This window comes from Ixodes scapularis, unplaced genomic scaffold (assembly GCF_016920785.2).
Source record: "Ixodes scapularis isolate PalLabHiFi unplaced genomic scaffold, ASM1692078v2 PGA_scaffold10__122_contigs__length_95168666, whole genome shotgun sequence".
Lineage (NCBI taxonomy): Eukaryota > Metazoa > Arthropoda > Arachnida > Ixodida > Ixodidae > Ixodes > Ixodes scapularis.
In genome coordinates, this window is record NW_024609836.1 from 59,306,266 (window position 1) to 59,319,079 (window position 12,814).

At 47.6% G+C, this 12,814-nt stretch overlaps 1 protein-coding gene across 2 annotated transcripts in view; it reads right to left on the reverse strand.

The window, feature by feature from the left end:
• LOC8033297 (mitogen-activated protein kinase-binding protein 1) overlaps positions 1-9,847 on the reverse strand; it is a 39,394-nt gene extending 29,547 nt beyond the window's left edge. The window contains exons 1-6 of one of the 2 annotated variants that reach the window (XM_040505045.2): positions 9,478-9,847; positions 8,264-8,458; positions 7,516-7,691; positions 3,956-4,051; positions 2,605-2,776; positions 1,203-1,394 (exon numbers count right to left, since the gene is read on the reverse strand). In XM_040505045.2, coding sequence (XP_040360979.2) covers positions 1,203-1,394; positions 2,605-2,776; positions 3,956-4,051; positions 7,516-7,691; positions 8,264-8,458; positions 9,478-9,531 — 885 coding nt within the window. In that variant the 5' untranslated portion in view covers positions 9,532-9,847. The remainder of the gene's footprint in view (positions 1-1,202; positions 1,395-2,604; positions 2,777-3,955; positions 4,052-7,515; positions 7,692-8,263; positions 8,459-9,477) is intronic. The other variant, XM_040505046.2, reaches the window with a different exon arrangement.
• Between the last annotated feature and the right edge of the window lie 2,967 nt (positions 9,848-12,814).

The window sequence follows — 12,814 nt, forward strand, 5'->3', positions numbered from 1 at the left end:
ATCAATGTTTTTATGCAGTACTTTTTTTTTTAAATAGTAAAACCTTGAGAGTTACCACAGGCAGACTGAGAAATCACACTAACCTGTAAAAAAGTTATTTATATAATTTGTGTTTATCCACATTTCTTATTTATTTACATTAGTTGCATAAGTAAACAAGAAAACAACGCCTGAAATCTCGTCGCATATTCGGGAGAAAACTATAAAAAGATCTGCAAATTGCAATGAGGTGAAGTTGCCTGCACAGAAGTGAGTTCAGAGACAAAACAAAGCACCAAATGATATGCGAAGGCATTTCATTTGGTGCACAGCAGCCAAAACGAATCTAGCACCTACACATGACCACGCTGACGTTCACGCACCGAGTACTTTGGCAACATAACATGCCACTCAACTCTGAGAAAAAAAGATATGATCGGTCAAATTGACAACATCAATTATTCAATCAGAGAATGCAAATAGGCCAGAGCGTCAGAAAAGAACCAGAAACCTGCGCTTCACTGGTTCATAATGCACTTCATTTTGATATCTCTTCACTGACCTTCGCATTATACAATTTTGTTTACGACCAAAAAGCACTCTTAAACATGCTGAAGTTGCTATAAAAAAAAAAAATTTATGTATAACGTTAGAACAATAAAAATTACTTTTTTAAACAAAATAATAAAAAAAAGTTTTGGGCGATGTTGAGGTTGTGAGGCCCATTTTGAACATTGCAATCTGTTTCTATTTCGTGCCTCTAATGCGGGACGACACACCGAAATGGAAGCACGTATAGCAATCGCTTCCCACTCACAATGAGTATTACGACAAAAATATTGCGCTAACATTTCTTTCCCCAGAGAAAGTTCGCCTTCTGACGTCCATCTGCAACCCAGGAACTTGAGAAAAATACTTCTTGTTAGCTCAATGTCTAGGAGCCATTCCAAAACATGCTTTTACTTCGAACCGACGTGCCAAAATGTCCCAATTGCTCCTAACCAATAACAAAAAAGGTTAGCTGGGTGTTCAGTGTCCTCTTAAAGAAATGATCGCTTTCCTGGCCTTTACATTTCTTAGACCTATCGGCAGATCACACCGACCAGCTAAACGTGACCTCTAGTAGAGTCGACACGCGGACCTCACAACCCTCGGGCCTTATTGCCCTAAAGCCTCCAGTTAGCCGCGAGCTAGCCGCAGAAACAGCCAAGACAAGAACGGACCCGTTTGGTGGGGGAGTCGCCCTTGCCGTTGACGGATGCCGTAAAGGACGATGTGCGGTCGCCACCTTCGAAGATGGACCTCGCCGCATCAATGCGCTGCGCCCAACGGCCTCTGGGCTGCGGCACGGGCGGCTGGCCGTTCTGATTGGCCGCCGAGCTGTTGGGGGGGCCGTTGTTGTTCATCTCCATCATCTGTCGTGGCAAGAGAAACGAATAAGTCACTCGGAGTCGCACCGCTTCTTTGCAATATGTGCACTGTGAAGGAAGGTTTCCTCGGAGCTTGTCTGCTAGCTGTGTCGAAAAGATGAGTCATGCGGGATGAAAGACGAAAATTTAAGAATGTCTTGATTCTATCTCATTGACTTGGAGACTTGCGGAATGTGTTGCAAATGAGCTGGGCAGATAACGTGCGGGTCGACATCATTGCGAGGTCACGTGAAGGCATCGGGCCCACGCAGTCACAGCCTGGACTATTTAACGTGCTTGCGACATTTGAGCGAGAGAAGGAACGAAGGAAATGGGCCGATGAGGAGAAAAACCAAAAGATAAAAAGGGTGGCAGCGGAATGCAGACGCCATTTTTCGGACCCACATCTACCTCTAGGCGCACGGCTAGCCGAAACAGCGCCAGCCGGTGCTCGCTCACAATTAAATCTGTCAGCAATGTTGCGACGCCTTGGGACATAGTCAAGTTGGACTGTGATGTCAAAATGTAATGGCACTGCCATTCCCTGCCAAATTTAGCGGGGAATTTTTCTCGCTAAATGCAACTGGCCACAATGTAAGTAAAACATGCACGGGATACACTGTGAAACCTCACCACAACAAACAAATTGCTTAGCTCGGCTATGCCAAGATATACATAGCGTAAGCTTATGTTCAGCTGGTTATTCTCAGCTTTCCTGGTTGTCTAGGATTAGCTTGATTCTCATGCTTACTGCTGCTTCAATGACACACACACGGTATACGCATTATGTGACTACTTCAGGATCCGATGAGTTAAGCTTCTCCGCTCTTCTTATTGCAGAGAAGGCGCCGTGTAACCGAGCTTTCGGTTGCACATCAAAAGATCCCTAGGTGGTCCAAATTAATCCTCAGTCCTCCACTGAGGCGTGCCAGACGCCCGTCCCTGGTTTGGCCAGCTGTGTGCCGTGTTGTCATGTATCAAGCAACCAAGCTGCCGCCCAGAACAACCGGACAGCGCGAGCCATGATCTCGAGCGGGTGCATGCGTGCGGCGCGTGCATCGAGGACTGACCTATGCGCCATACCAGTCCTGCCCATTCCGTCACTGCTCCTCGCGCATGCGCAGCATGGCTCTCCAGGAGCCATGCGAAACTGTTCAACTTCGACCACTGAACAAAAAACTCCTTCTTGAGGGAGAACATAGTGAGAAAAAGGTACCTGTCTCTTGGCCCACATGGGCAGTGGGCCCATGCTGAACTTGTATTCGGGTGACCGCTCCCCATGATCTTCCTTGGCATCCACCCGCGATGCCAGAGGGGGTGGAAGGGCGGACTCTACTTCCTCCTTGTCTGCGGCCGGAAGGGGCTTGGTCACGGCGATGGCACTCTTCCTGCGGACAACGCAAGGGACCGGGTCAAACTCAAATCTGTCATATGGAGGTTTGAACAAAGAAAAGTTGGCCAATAGGCCCATCCCAAAATTCGGTCTAGCCACTTTGACCACTGTCATCATCCGAGTGTTTAGCATCTGTGCCGTACTATGATGGCACCCTTCCGGCAAGCCGACGAAGAAGAAAGTTGAAGATGCTTCCGAAAGGCCTGTATGTTGGTGATGTTGGTACAATGCGACGCACAAATTGGGTACATGCGCCGTGTCGGCATTTATTTCCAACTTGAGCTCAGTCAACCTCCTGGCACAAAGACCACTCCGAATCCTCTCAAGATGGGAATTTTATGAAGTTTGAGGGTCAGTGATTCGTACTGACCAGTTCTTTCGTTTGCACCATTCAAACCGAAACAAATCTAGAAAGAACTATAAGGGGAGGAACCCATTCCCAGTCTGCTGTTTACGCGCAAAAATGACAGTGCACGACGAAGTACATTTTTATGGCCGCCCTCAGTACAAAAAAAGTTGAACTGCCATCCGAACCCCCAGAGGACACCGAATCTTTAAAAGGGTCTATTGTCTGCCGTGAACTTGGCCAGTGCAGTGAGACTTAATTTGGGGTCTGGCAAAAATGTGATTGTCGCCGATTAATAGACAAACCTGAAATGGTAACCCAAGTTGCAAGTCGCAATAATTTTTTTTCGAGAGGTTATTGAAGTTTCAAATTGGTTCGAGAGACCAATAGGCTCTGCTGGCCACACTGAAAATGCGCCATCAAACATTGTAATACGGTGGCAGTGTGGCTTGCTCTCAACGGGTTAGAAGAAGTTTGAAGGTGCGAAACGAATGCTGGAGAAGTTCACATCGTCAAAACGAAACAAAAAAAAACAAGATAATGTGCATTTTAGTAGCCTGCTGGTGCGACGTTACCCCCACCGGAGAGCGCGAGAAAATTTAACTGTCTGTTTTTGCGTAACTTTCATTTTTCGTCTTCTCATTAAACAGTTTGAATTTAGAGGTAATAAATAGCATACCGAGCAGAGTGAAGCTCTGGTATTCCAGAAATGCACTTAGTTTGGGTATTTCGAAATACTGCCGGCGCTCCCCTTCAAAAGGCAACTCCAAAGAAAGAATGGGAAAGCAAGAAATTTAGAGAAGGCAAACTCATAAGGCAAACTCGTACCTCGCTTCTTGCCAGCTCGTCGGAAGAGGCACCCCGGTCCGCCGGCTCACTATGGCTTGTGTCACGTTCTCGGGCAGCCGCCACATGAAGATGCACCTGTCAGAAACAACAGACGCCCCAGGCTTGACAACGGATCCCACGTATTGCAAACAAGAGCATTCATTAGGGTTAGATTCTGTTTGCTATAGAGTGTGTTTTACAACGACAGCTCTTATTGGCTCTTCCCACTACTGGAAACGACGTCCGTCCTTGATGTTGTAGTTGGCGTAGTAGGGCATAGGGTCTCGGTCGTCAATGTTGCCAAATCCTCGAAAAAGATTGCCCGCCACCTGCCAGAATTGAACCCGGGTCCGCTGCGTGCGAAGTGGCTGCATTGCCACAGATCTATGCGACGGCATTAGCGACCAGCTTTATACTTCAAGTTTTCGTAGTGCGCGATGCCCACTGGACGAGCTGTCTAAAACAATACCAAGAAATAGCCGATAACAAATTTCCGTCGTAGCATCGTCAATGCCAAGAGCTCATGCCAAGAGACGCGCTTTCGCGCACTTTGGAACAAAAACGAAACAAAAGCATTTGAACAAAATGGTCAGACGTCTATTTTGTTTCGAACGCTTTTGTTCATGCACCTCATGGTGATTTAACGCAACGCCAATGCCCCACGATTTCGCCGCTAAGTGTTGCAGCTATCACCGAGACTGCAGTGCAGATAAACACAGGACTGCTTAATTTTTTTTTCTTTTATGCGTTACAGATTTGTTTTAAAAAATCTGAACATTACACTAATGTGGTCTGTACAGATAAGTTATCCAGTCAGGGGGATGTAGTAAAGGAAGCTAATCATCACAATAAGTCGATTATTAACTAAAATTTGCTAATTACCTTTGAGACCGCAACTTTTAGGCGCCCATTTCCAGGTTGAGCGGCGCCACAGTCGGTGCAATTGCACATGTTGCATTATGGGATGTTTCCACGCCAAATTTAGCAGAAAAATGTTCTCGCTAACTTTAGCGGGGAAATGTCCCATAATGCAACATGCACAATTACGCTGACAGCGACGCCGTTCAACTTGGAAATGGGCGCTTAAAAGTTGCGCTCTAAAAGGTAAATAACAAAATTTAGCGGTAAAATTGACGCCACGACTTAGTGTCACGTCACTAATGAACAAATTCAGCGGTGGGAGGGGAGAAGGAGGAAAGGGGGAGGAGGGAAGGGGGAGAAGAGAAGGAGGAGGGGGAGAGGAGGGTATGCAGGGTAGAAGGGGCACACCCTCCCCTCTGTACCCTCCCCTCCTCCTCAAGAGCTGCGCTCTAGTTTCACATTACAAAGATTTGTAAACGTCTTTAATTTTTTTAATTAGTGAAAATAAACAGAAACTTTGCCGAGTGCCATCAATCCCCACTAAATCTGCCACTTTTTTAAAAGACAGCTTGCGAGAAGCGCACTAGTGTGCTTAAGTTACCGTTTGCGCAACAGGCAGAAGGCTGGCAGTGAGAAAACGTGGATGAAAAGACGGAAATTGCACAGGCCCGTTAACGCGCCGGTAGCCTTGCTTCTGCTGCATGAGTGCCAACTTCAGCGCTCCACCCTGCTTTTCATGTGCTCCAAGTCTCTCTATAAAACTGACCGACTTAATGGTTCCTGGTCGCTCAACAAGGCTGACCTGTCGCGAACAACAGTTAGAAAAACATGAATATTGCAATCTTGAAAAAAATACTGAATAGCGTATTACTTGAAACGACCATCCAAAAATTCTAATATTCCCACAATCCTGCCATTAATCAAAATGCGTTAAAAAAAACAAGTGAGCAGTCCTGCGTTAATTAACGGTAGTCGCAGCGACAGCTACAACAAGTATCGGCGAAGTTGTTGGGCATCGGCGTCGCATTCATCCAATGTAAAGTGCATGACCAAAAGCATTCAAAACAAAATACAGGGCAATTCAAGGAGACACCAGGCTCTTTAAATCGACCGCAAAATTCGGTTTCTTAATTTATCGCGCTACTACTTTGAGCAGCGTTGCCCACAGATGGTGCATTTTTTTTGTAAAATTTGCAAAGAGCGAACTTACCTGAGGAAAAAGTAAAGAAAGAAAAAGGCCTAGCTCCTATGGAAACGCAGCGATGCCACCGGTCTTCAAACAACATGGCGCCGTTTCGCACGGGAGACAGAGATGGCGCAACGAACGCCGCCAACGAACGAGCATACGGCGTCGAGAGCCGGTGTCTTTAGCAGACAATCTTTTCGACTCAAAAGCGGCCTGCGTTCCGCAGGCGGCGACAGTCGCAGAAACAAAAACAGGCACGGTATCAACAAGGAACTGCAGTTCCTTGTCTGCTAAAGACATCGGCTCTTGGCGTTGTATGCTCGTTCGTTGGCGGCAGTTGGCGTTGCGACCACTTGCGCCATCTCTAGTCTCCCGTGCGAAACGGCGCCGTGTTGTTTGAAAACTGGTGGCTTTGCTGCGTTTCCATAGGAGCTAAGCCTTTTTCTTTCTTTACTTTTTCCTCAGGTAAGTTCGCTCTTTGCAAATTTTACAAAAAAAAAATGCACCATTTGTGGGCAATGCTGCACAAAGTCGTAGCGCGATAGGTTAAGAAACCGAATTTTGCGGTCGATTTAAAAAGCCTGGCGTCTCCTTGAATCACCCTGTAGATATCCATTTTGTTCCAACGCTTTTGTTTTGTTTCATTTTGTTCCAAGTGCTCTTGTTTCATCTTGTTCAGGAGCACGTGAACGCGTGGCTCCCAACACGAGCAATGGGCACTGAGAGTGCTAAAACGACATTTTGTTAGAGGCCATATTTTTTTTTCATAGAGCACGGGCAGTAGCTATCGGATACTACAAATACTTTAAGTATAAAGCAAGTTGTTAACACTGTGGCGTAGCTCAGTGGCAATGCCTCCGTTTCGCACACAGCGGACCCAGGCTCAATTCACGCGCGCCGCGGACAATCTTTTTTTAGGCTTTGGCAACATACAAGGAGGACGCCGTACTACGCCATCTACAACATCAACGACGGATGTCATTTCCAGCAATGGGAGGAGCCCATAAGAGCTATTGCTGTAAAACATCCCTTCTTTGCTGCAGTGTGGAAAGAAGGGACAGCGATAGCTGTTATAGCGCACATAGCATCCATGTTTATGCATATCTACTCTTTATTTACTGCATCACACACAACGCACCCAAGTGGCTACTCGAGTATGGAAAAAGGTAACGCAGTGAAAACATGAGACAGCGTCCCTCTTAAAGACTAAACCGAGACGGGCACCGCTGCGAGCGGTGGGTTGCTTCACATCCGACTGCACGCACAAACCGGGTTCATCAGTACGGAATACGTAGCAGTGTCCCCCGTCAGCCGCAGCAGACAAAACCGCCCGAAGAAAGCCAAGTGAGCGCTTTGACTGATGGGGCAGTGCACGCGAGACCGAGTTTTCTGCGTGGCTCAATGCCGACGCTGGGAAGCCCTCGTAACAGCCATCACCGTACTGAGTCGCGCCCCGAGTTTCCTATCGGTGAACATATAAATAAAAGTAAGGAGGAGCGCCGTGTGCACGCACCCGTCTCCCGACACGGAGATGAGGTGCCTGCCGTCCTCGGTGAACTTGAGGCCCGTGACGAGCTCCGAGTGGCCGAACATGGAGGCCACGCACTCCCCCGACCCGTACTCGTACACGTACAGGCTCTTGTCCGTACAGCTGGTCGCCAGGTAGGTGCCCGTCGAGTCCAGGACCACCTGGGGGGAGGGGACGCCGCACGCCCAAAATGTCCGATATTTGCGCCGCATTCCGGCGGCAGCGCTTCGCTCGTCGTGCCGGATGCGAGGGCAAAGGCGTGTTTATAGTCCGACAACTTCGGCACGTTGGCATGCGGTGGTGGACGTCAGACAAGCCATGTTGGCCGCGCCGTGTCGGTCGGAAATTCGAGCCCTCTGTGGTCGAACTTGTTGGACACCACGAACTGTCGTGCGCCGACATGTCAATTTTGTCAAGTTTGCCTGAGCCGCATTGGTGCCCGAATGGAGAGTGGGTGCACAATGCATCCTAGTCTGGCAGCCCGACGTAGCTGACACAGAAAAAGAGCATGCTCCATCTTTGTGTTGGCACTATAAGAGCGTGCCGAAACGCTGCTGGTCACAGACTACATTCAGATGCCAGATTATAAAGACATCTAGAAAGATTTCATGCAAGCCACCTACAGAGCCATCTAGAAAGCCACCTAAAAAGACGACGAGAATGCTCTGAAGGAAGCCACCTAAAGATATGACGAGCAAGCCCATGAGCCAGTCGAAGATCGAGCTCCACCTACCTTGATGAGGGTGCCGTCCTCTCCTTGGGCCCCCCTGAAGCAGCGGGTGTTCTTGCCAGAGGCCACCGAGTAGACACGCACGTTGCGGTCCTGACAGGCCGCCAGCACATACTCCTGGGGACCGTCCACCTCCATGTCGTACAGCGTCGTCTTGCCCACCACGTGGTGCTTGCGCGTGAACGTCAGCTGGGAACCCTGAGGAGAGAACCGCTCCCTTTCGTAACTGCTGCACACACGTGCCACAAGCATGCGAGAAACATTGTTTTGGTGGCGCTTGTGCCACGAATGTACGAGAAACTCTGCTGCGATTCCTGGGCATATATGCCACAAGTACTACGTACATGAGGAACTGTTGCGATTCCTAAGAATATGAGTCACAAGTATGTGAGATATGTCACGATTCCTGAGCACGTGTCTCACTGGCACAGGAAAATGGTTGTCACCTATAGACCATTTCAAACATTGCCTTCCGCAGACTGCCATCTTTGTGTAGTGAGCTGTGGGAAGTGTTCTGAACATGCACAGTAATATCTTCTGTGAAATTTACAGTTCAGCGACTACTTTATGAGCGACAGCGGCAACCAGACAACCGGCAAGTCGGTTGGCTGTTGCCGCCGTCGCTCACAGATGGCGCAACCTTTCCAGCCTTTGCACTCTGGCTTGCCAACTTCATTCCCACCATAGTACAGCTTCGATGGTCTTCCTTCTTCACCAGAGTGGAAAGGCTGAAAGTTTTTTTTCTAAAGTAAAATGTGTTGCATGTGGGTTTTTTAAACTTGCAGGATTTGTTTCTAGAAGAGTAAGGTACAAAATGTATATTTTTAATTTTCTTACTCCCAATTCCTTGCAAGATACATTGAATTAAAATTAAAAAATTTACATTGGTTAGGCAAAATGTGACGACCTTTTATTTTCTGCTTATAATAAGCATCTTGTTTGAAATCTACATTGTTGAAAAGAGAATTCCTTCAGCCACATTTTGATGTTTTGGTACATCTGACGGCATCATTTGCAGCTAAAACCATTTTTTTTACACAAAACACCCCATAACTGTTCTTTTCCTGCGGTGAAGAGCTAAGCGCCACCCTTTATCCCTCCCATTTACCCAGATAGCCGGCTAAAACAACAATGAAGCGAATCTTGCTCGACTTCGCCTCGAACGCACAGATGCCACAGAGCCAATCGACGAACTCGCGAAAAGACTCCGCACGCACCTGCAGTTGCGCCTTGCGGAAGATGATGGACTTGTCCGCGCCGCACGAGATCATCTGGAGCTGGCTGCCGGGGCCCTGCACGAAGCGCACTGCCGTGATGGACGACGAGTGGTCGTCCAGCGTCTGCTGGAACTGGTACTCCCGCTCCACGTCGAACACGTGCACAAAGCGGTCCCGGCTGCCGGACGCCAGCAGACGCCCCGTGCCCTGGCTGCCGTTGTTGACGCCCGTCTTGTTGTTCACGTTGTTGTTGTTGACGACGTCACCTCCGATGGGAGCGGTGCTGTTCTCGCGAGAGTATTCCAAGCAGAGCACTTCCGAGTCGTGGGCCTCGATCTTGCACACCTCACGGAGTCCGTCGACGTTGTAGATCCTGCGAGAGGGTGGGTCAAAATGAGAATCAGCTCTTGCACAAGCAAGTGTGCCAATCATGAATGCACCATAAAATACCAAGCGTGCACCTGTGTCAAAATAAGCACCCGCCAGCACTTTTGAAAAGATTGAGAACTAAGCGAAGGGGCATTAAACCAGGCCCCATCGGGGGACTGAGGATTTTACTTTGACCGGGACATTTTGATTCGCAACAAGTACCCCTCCGATTGCGGGTACCCCAATGGGGATTCGAACTCGCCACCCGGGGATGCGTAATCTGGCACTCTGCGTACGGGCCACCGTCCCAAAAGACTCGCACCTCCCAAACCGTAAACTCAAGCTAAGGTTCGGTATTGTGGCATGGGTGGCCGACCATTTGCCAAAGTGGACCGCCAACATTGGTGCTTCCGAGCTAGAGTTGGGTGAAACGGGATCACCTGATGTTGCCGGAGCGGTCGCCGGATGCCAGGTGCCGCCCGTCGGGGCTCACCCGCAAACAGCGCACCCCGTTCTTGCCATCGTACGTCGTGTCCACCTTGTCGTTGCTCCCACCTGAAGACGATTGGAAGAAAATGTCAGACACCTTCTCTCCCTCAGCTTCTCAATACCTCATCGGCGGAGGCATGGGCCACCATGCCCCTGGGGAGCACACAATGTGTCCCACACAAACCACACTTAGTTTGTCGTTTTTGCTGGATTTCTCAATCTGTATTTTTTTCATTCATTTGTTCCTCTTTTCTTTTTTTCTTTTTTTAATTTTTACTTTATTACCCTATTTGTATTTTATTTTTATTTATTTATTAATGATTTTATATATTATTTCATCCCAAAACCTCCAACTGTCGCCGGCACTTTCGCATTCAAATAAAAATGTTGACATGTCTATACCAGCTGCGTTGGTAGCTCAGCAGCTATGGCATCGACGGCCACCACACCGACCAAGCTTCGTGCCCCGTGGGGGTTCGAACTTTACATATAATCTCTATACATTCTAATCTTAACGTCTGCAATGCTCCCACCATGTCACTCGTTCACGACGCCCACTGCGACGCCTGCTACGACGCTCGTTCGCTACGATTTTTTCGCAGAAAACGTTGCATAAACAGATATTGCGCTGAAAACTCGCCTTGGAAGTCGACGTCCGAAATGTATGCCAGGTCTGGATCCATGTACAGCACGCCGAGAAGCTCCTAGGAGGTTGGAAGGATAAAGCAAGTTGAGTTGAAATGATCAACCTCTACAATCCAACAAGTCGACGCATTATATTAAATGCTCCCCTGTGCGAGTTATTTCATGGCGACAGCCATAGCCGACGAGGTTTTGGAGCGGATCTTCGAGTGCTTTGTGCAAAGTTGTCTTGGCATATGACGTCACCAGTGTCACATCTTATCGAAATGTCCCGCACCATCATTGTGTCATGCGGTCATGCGACACAGTGATTTTTTGTGAAAATATTTTGGGAAAGAGTGTCTTCGCTCAATTTAAGAAAAAGATCTCAAACTCGGCTAAAGTGATTGTGAAAATGCCAGTGTGCAGTGTGACTGTGTGTAGTCTGTGAGCGGTAGAGCATGCAGCGCTTCAGCGGTCGCTGCAGTTGACTTGCAGGAAACGGCAAGGAACTGAAAAATAATTTTCTAACGCAATTCTAAGCTTGTTGTTTCTAGAGGAACTTCCCTACCCAGCAGTCTAAAGACTAAACAGTGTAGTAAACACCCTCGTGTAAACGTACTAGGTCTCGTTTTAAACCCGTACATCACGACAACACTCATACTATGCAGAAAGATATGAATAACAACCAGAGTTCCCATTCCTGAAATATTCCGAACTAACCTAATACGGAACAAGATTAGAATGCAGTCGAGCCCGATTATATCCAATCCGGGTATCTAGAAATATTGACGATTTCAAACAGTCAAAACATGCCCTTAAAGGTATAGGCGCTTTGTGAGTCCACGTTGAACTTCATCACCCGAGATATTAGACAGATCAAACCATGTGCCACGTCCCTTGAGGGAGACTTTCCCCAAATACTGCCGTCGCTGAACGTTTTTCATGCGCCGAGGATGAACGACTTGAGCCATGGACAGCGAAAGGCGCAAAGACGCAGAGGAGATAAATGCTCCGCCTCAACCCCTTAGCTCCTAAATAAAACAAATAAAAGGTCTTTGGCAAGTTGAGTTTAAAACAGTTGTGCATTCACACTTCAGTACCTTGTTTATCTTTACCCTTTTTATTTCGCCATTTTTGCTTTGCCGTTTTTGTTTTGCTGTATAATATCATGACAGTTTTTTTTTTTTTGTTGTTTTAGTTGTTTGCTGACTTTTTTTTTTTTTTTATTGATGAAGAAAAAAAATTTTTTTTTGTACAACTTCCAGTTATCTCTTAATTTTAGGGGTGTGCAAATACTCGAATATACAAATTCGAATTCAATAGAAAGTTCCCGAATAATTCGATTTGAGAACCGAATTCCTAGTATTCGGTCACTCGAATATTCAATATATTCGGCCAAAGACAAAAGAGCCGTTGTTTCTCCCGATGTTAGAGCCCTGATGTTAGAGAGGCCGTGCGAGAAACACCCCTTGGGCTTATAATTCGACTAAAATCTTATGCCCAGGTTAGAAAGAAGAAAAGTAACGAATGCAAAAAACTTTATAGCACGCAGATTTACTCATGATCGTGATGCAATCTAACCTCGAATCACAACCGAAATATCCCGTTTGCACCACTTCCAGAGAGGAATTGTTGGGAGGCCGGAATTCCGCGCCATGCCTAATTCTTTTCACGAGTAAAGCCCCTTGTTTCAAACTGAAGTGCCGATGCAGAACACACTTGCCGCACTCACAGAAATCGGCGAGAACTGCGGGGCTAACCATTTCCACAAAACCGCACACTCTTTCCACTTCAGCAGAGCAAACACTGGAGGAGGCAAGTGGAGAGAAGGAATCCCCAATGAAGATGAGCAGCG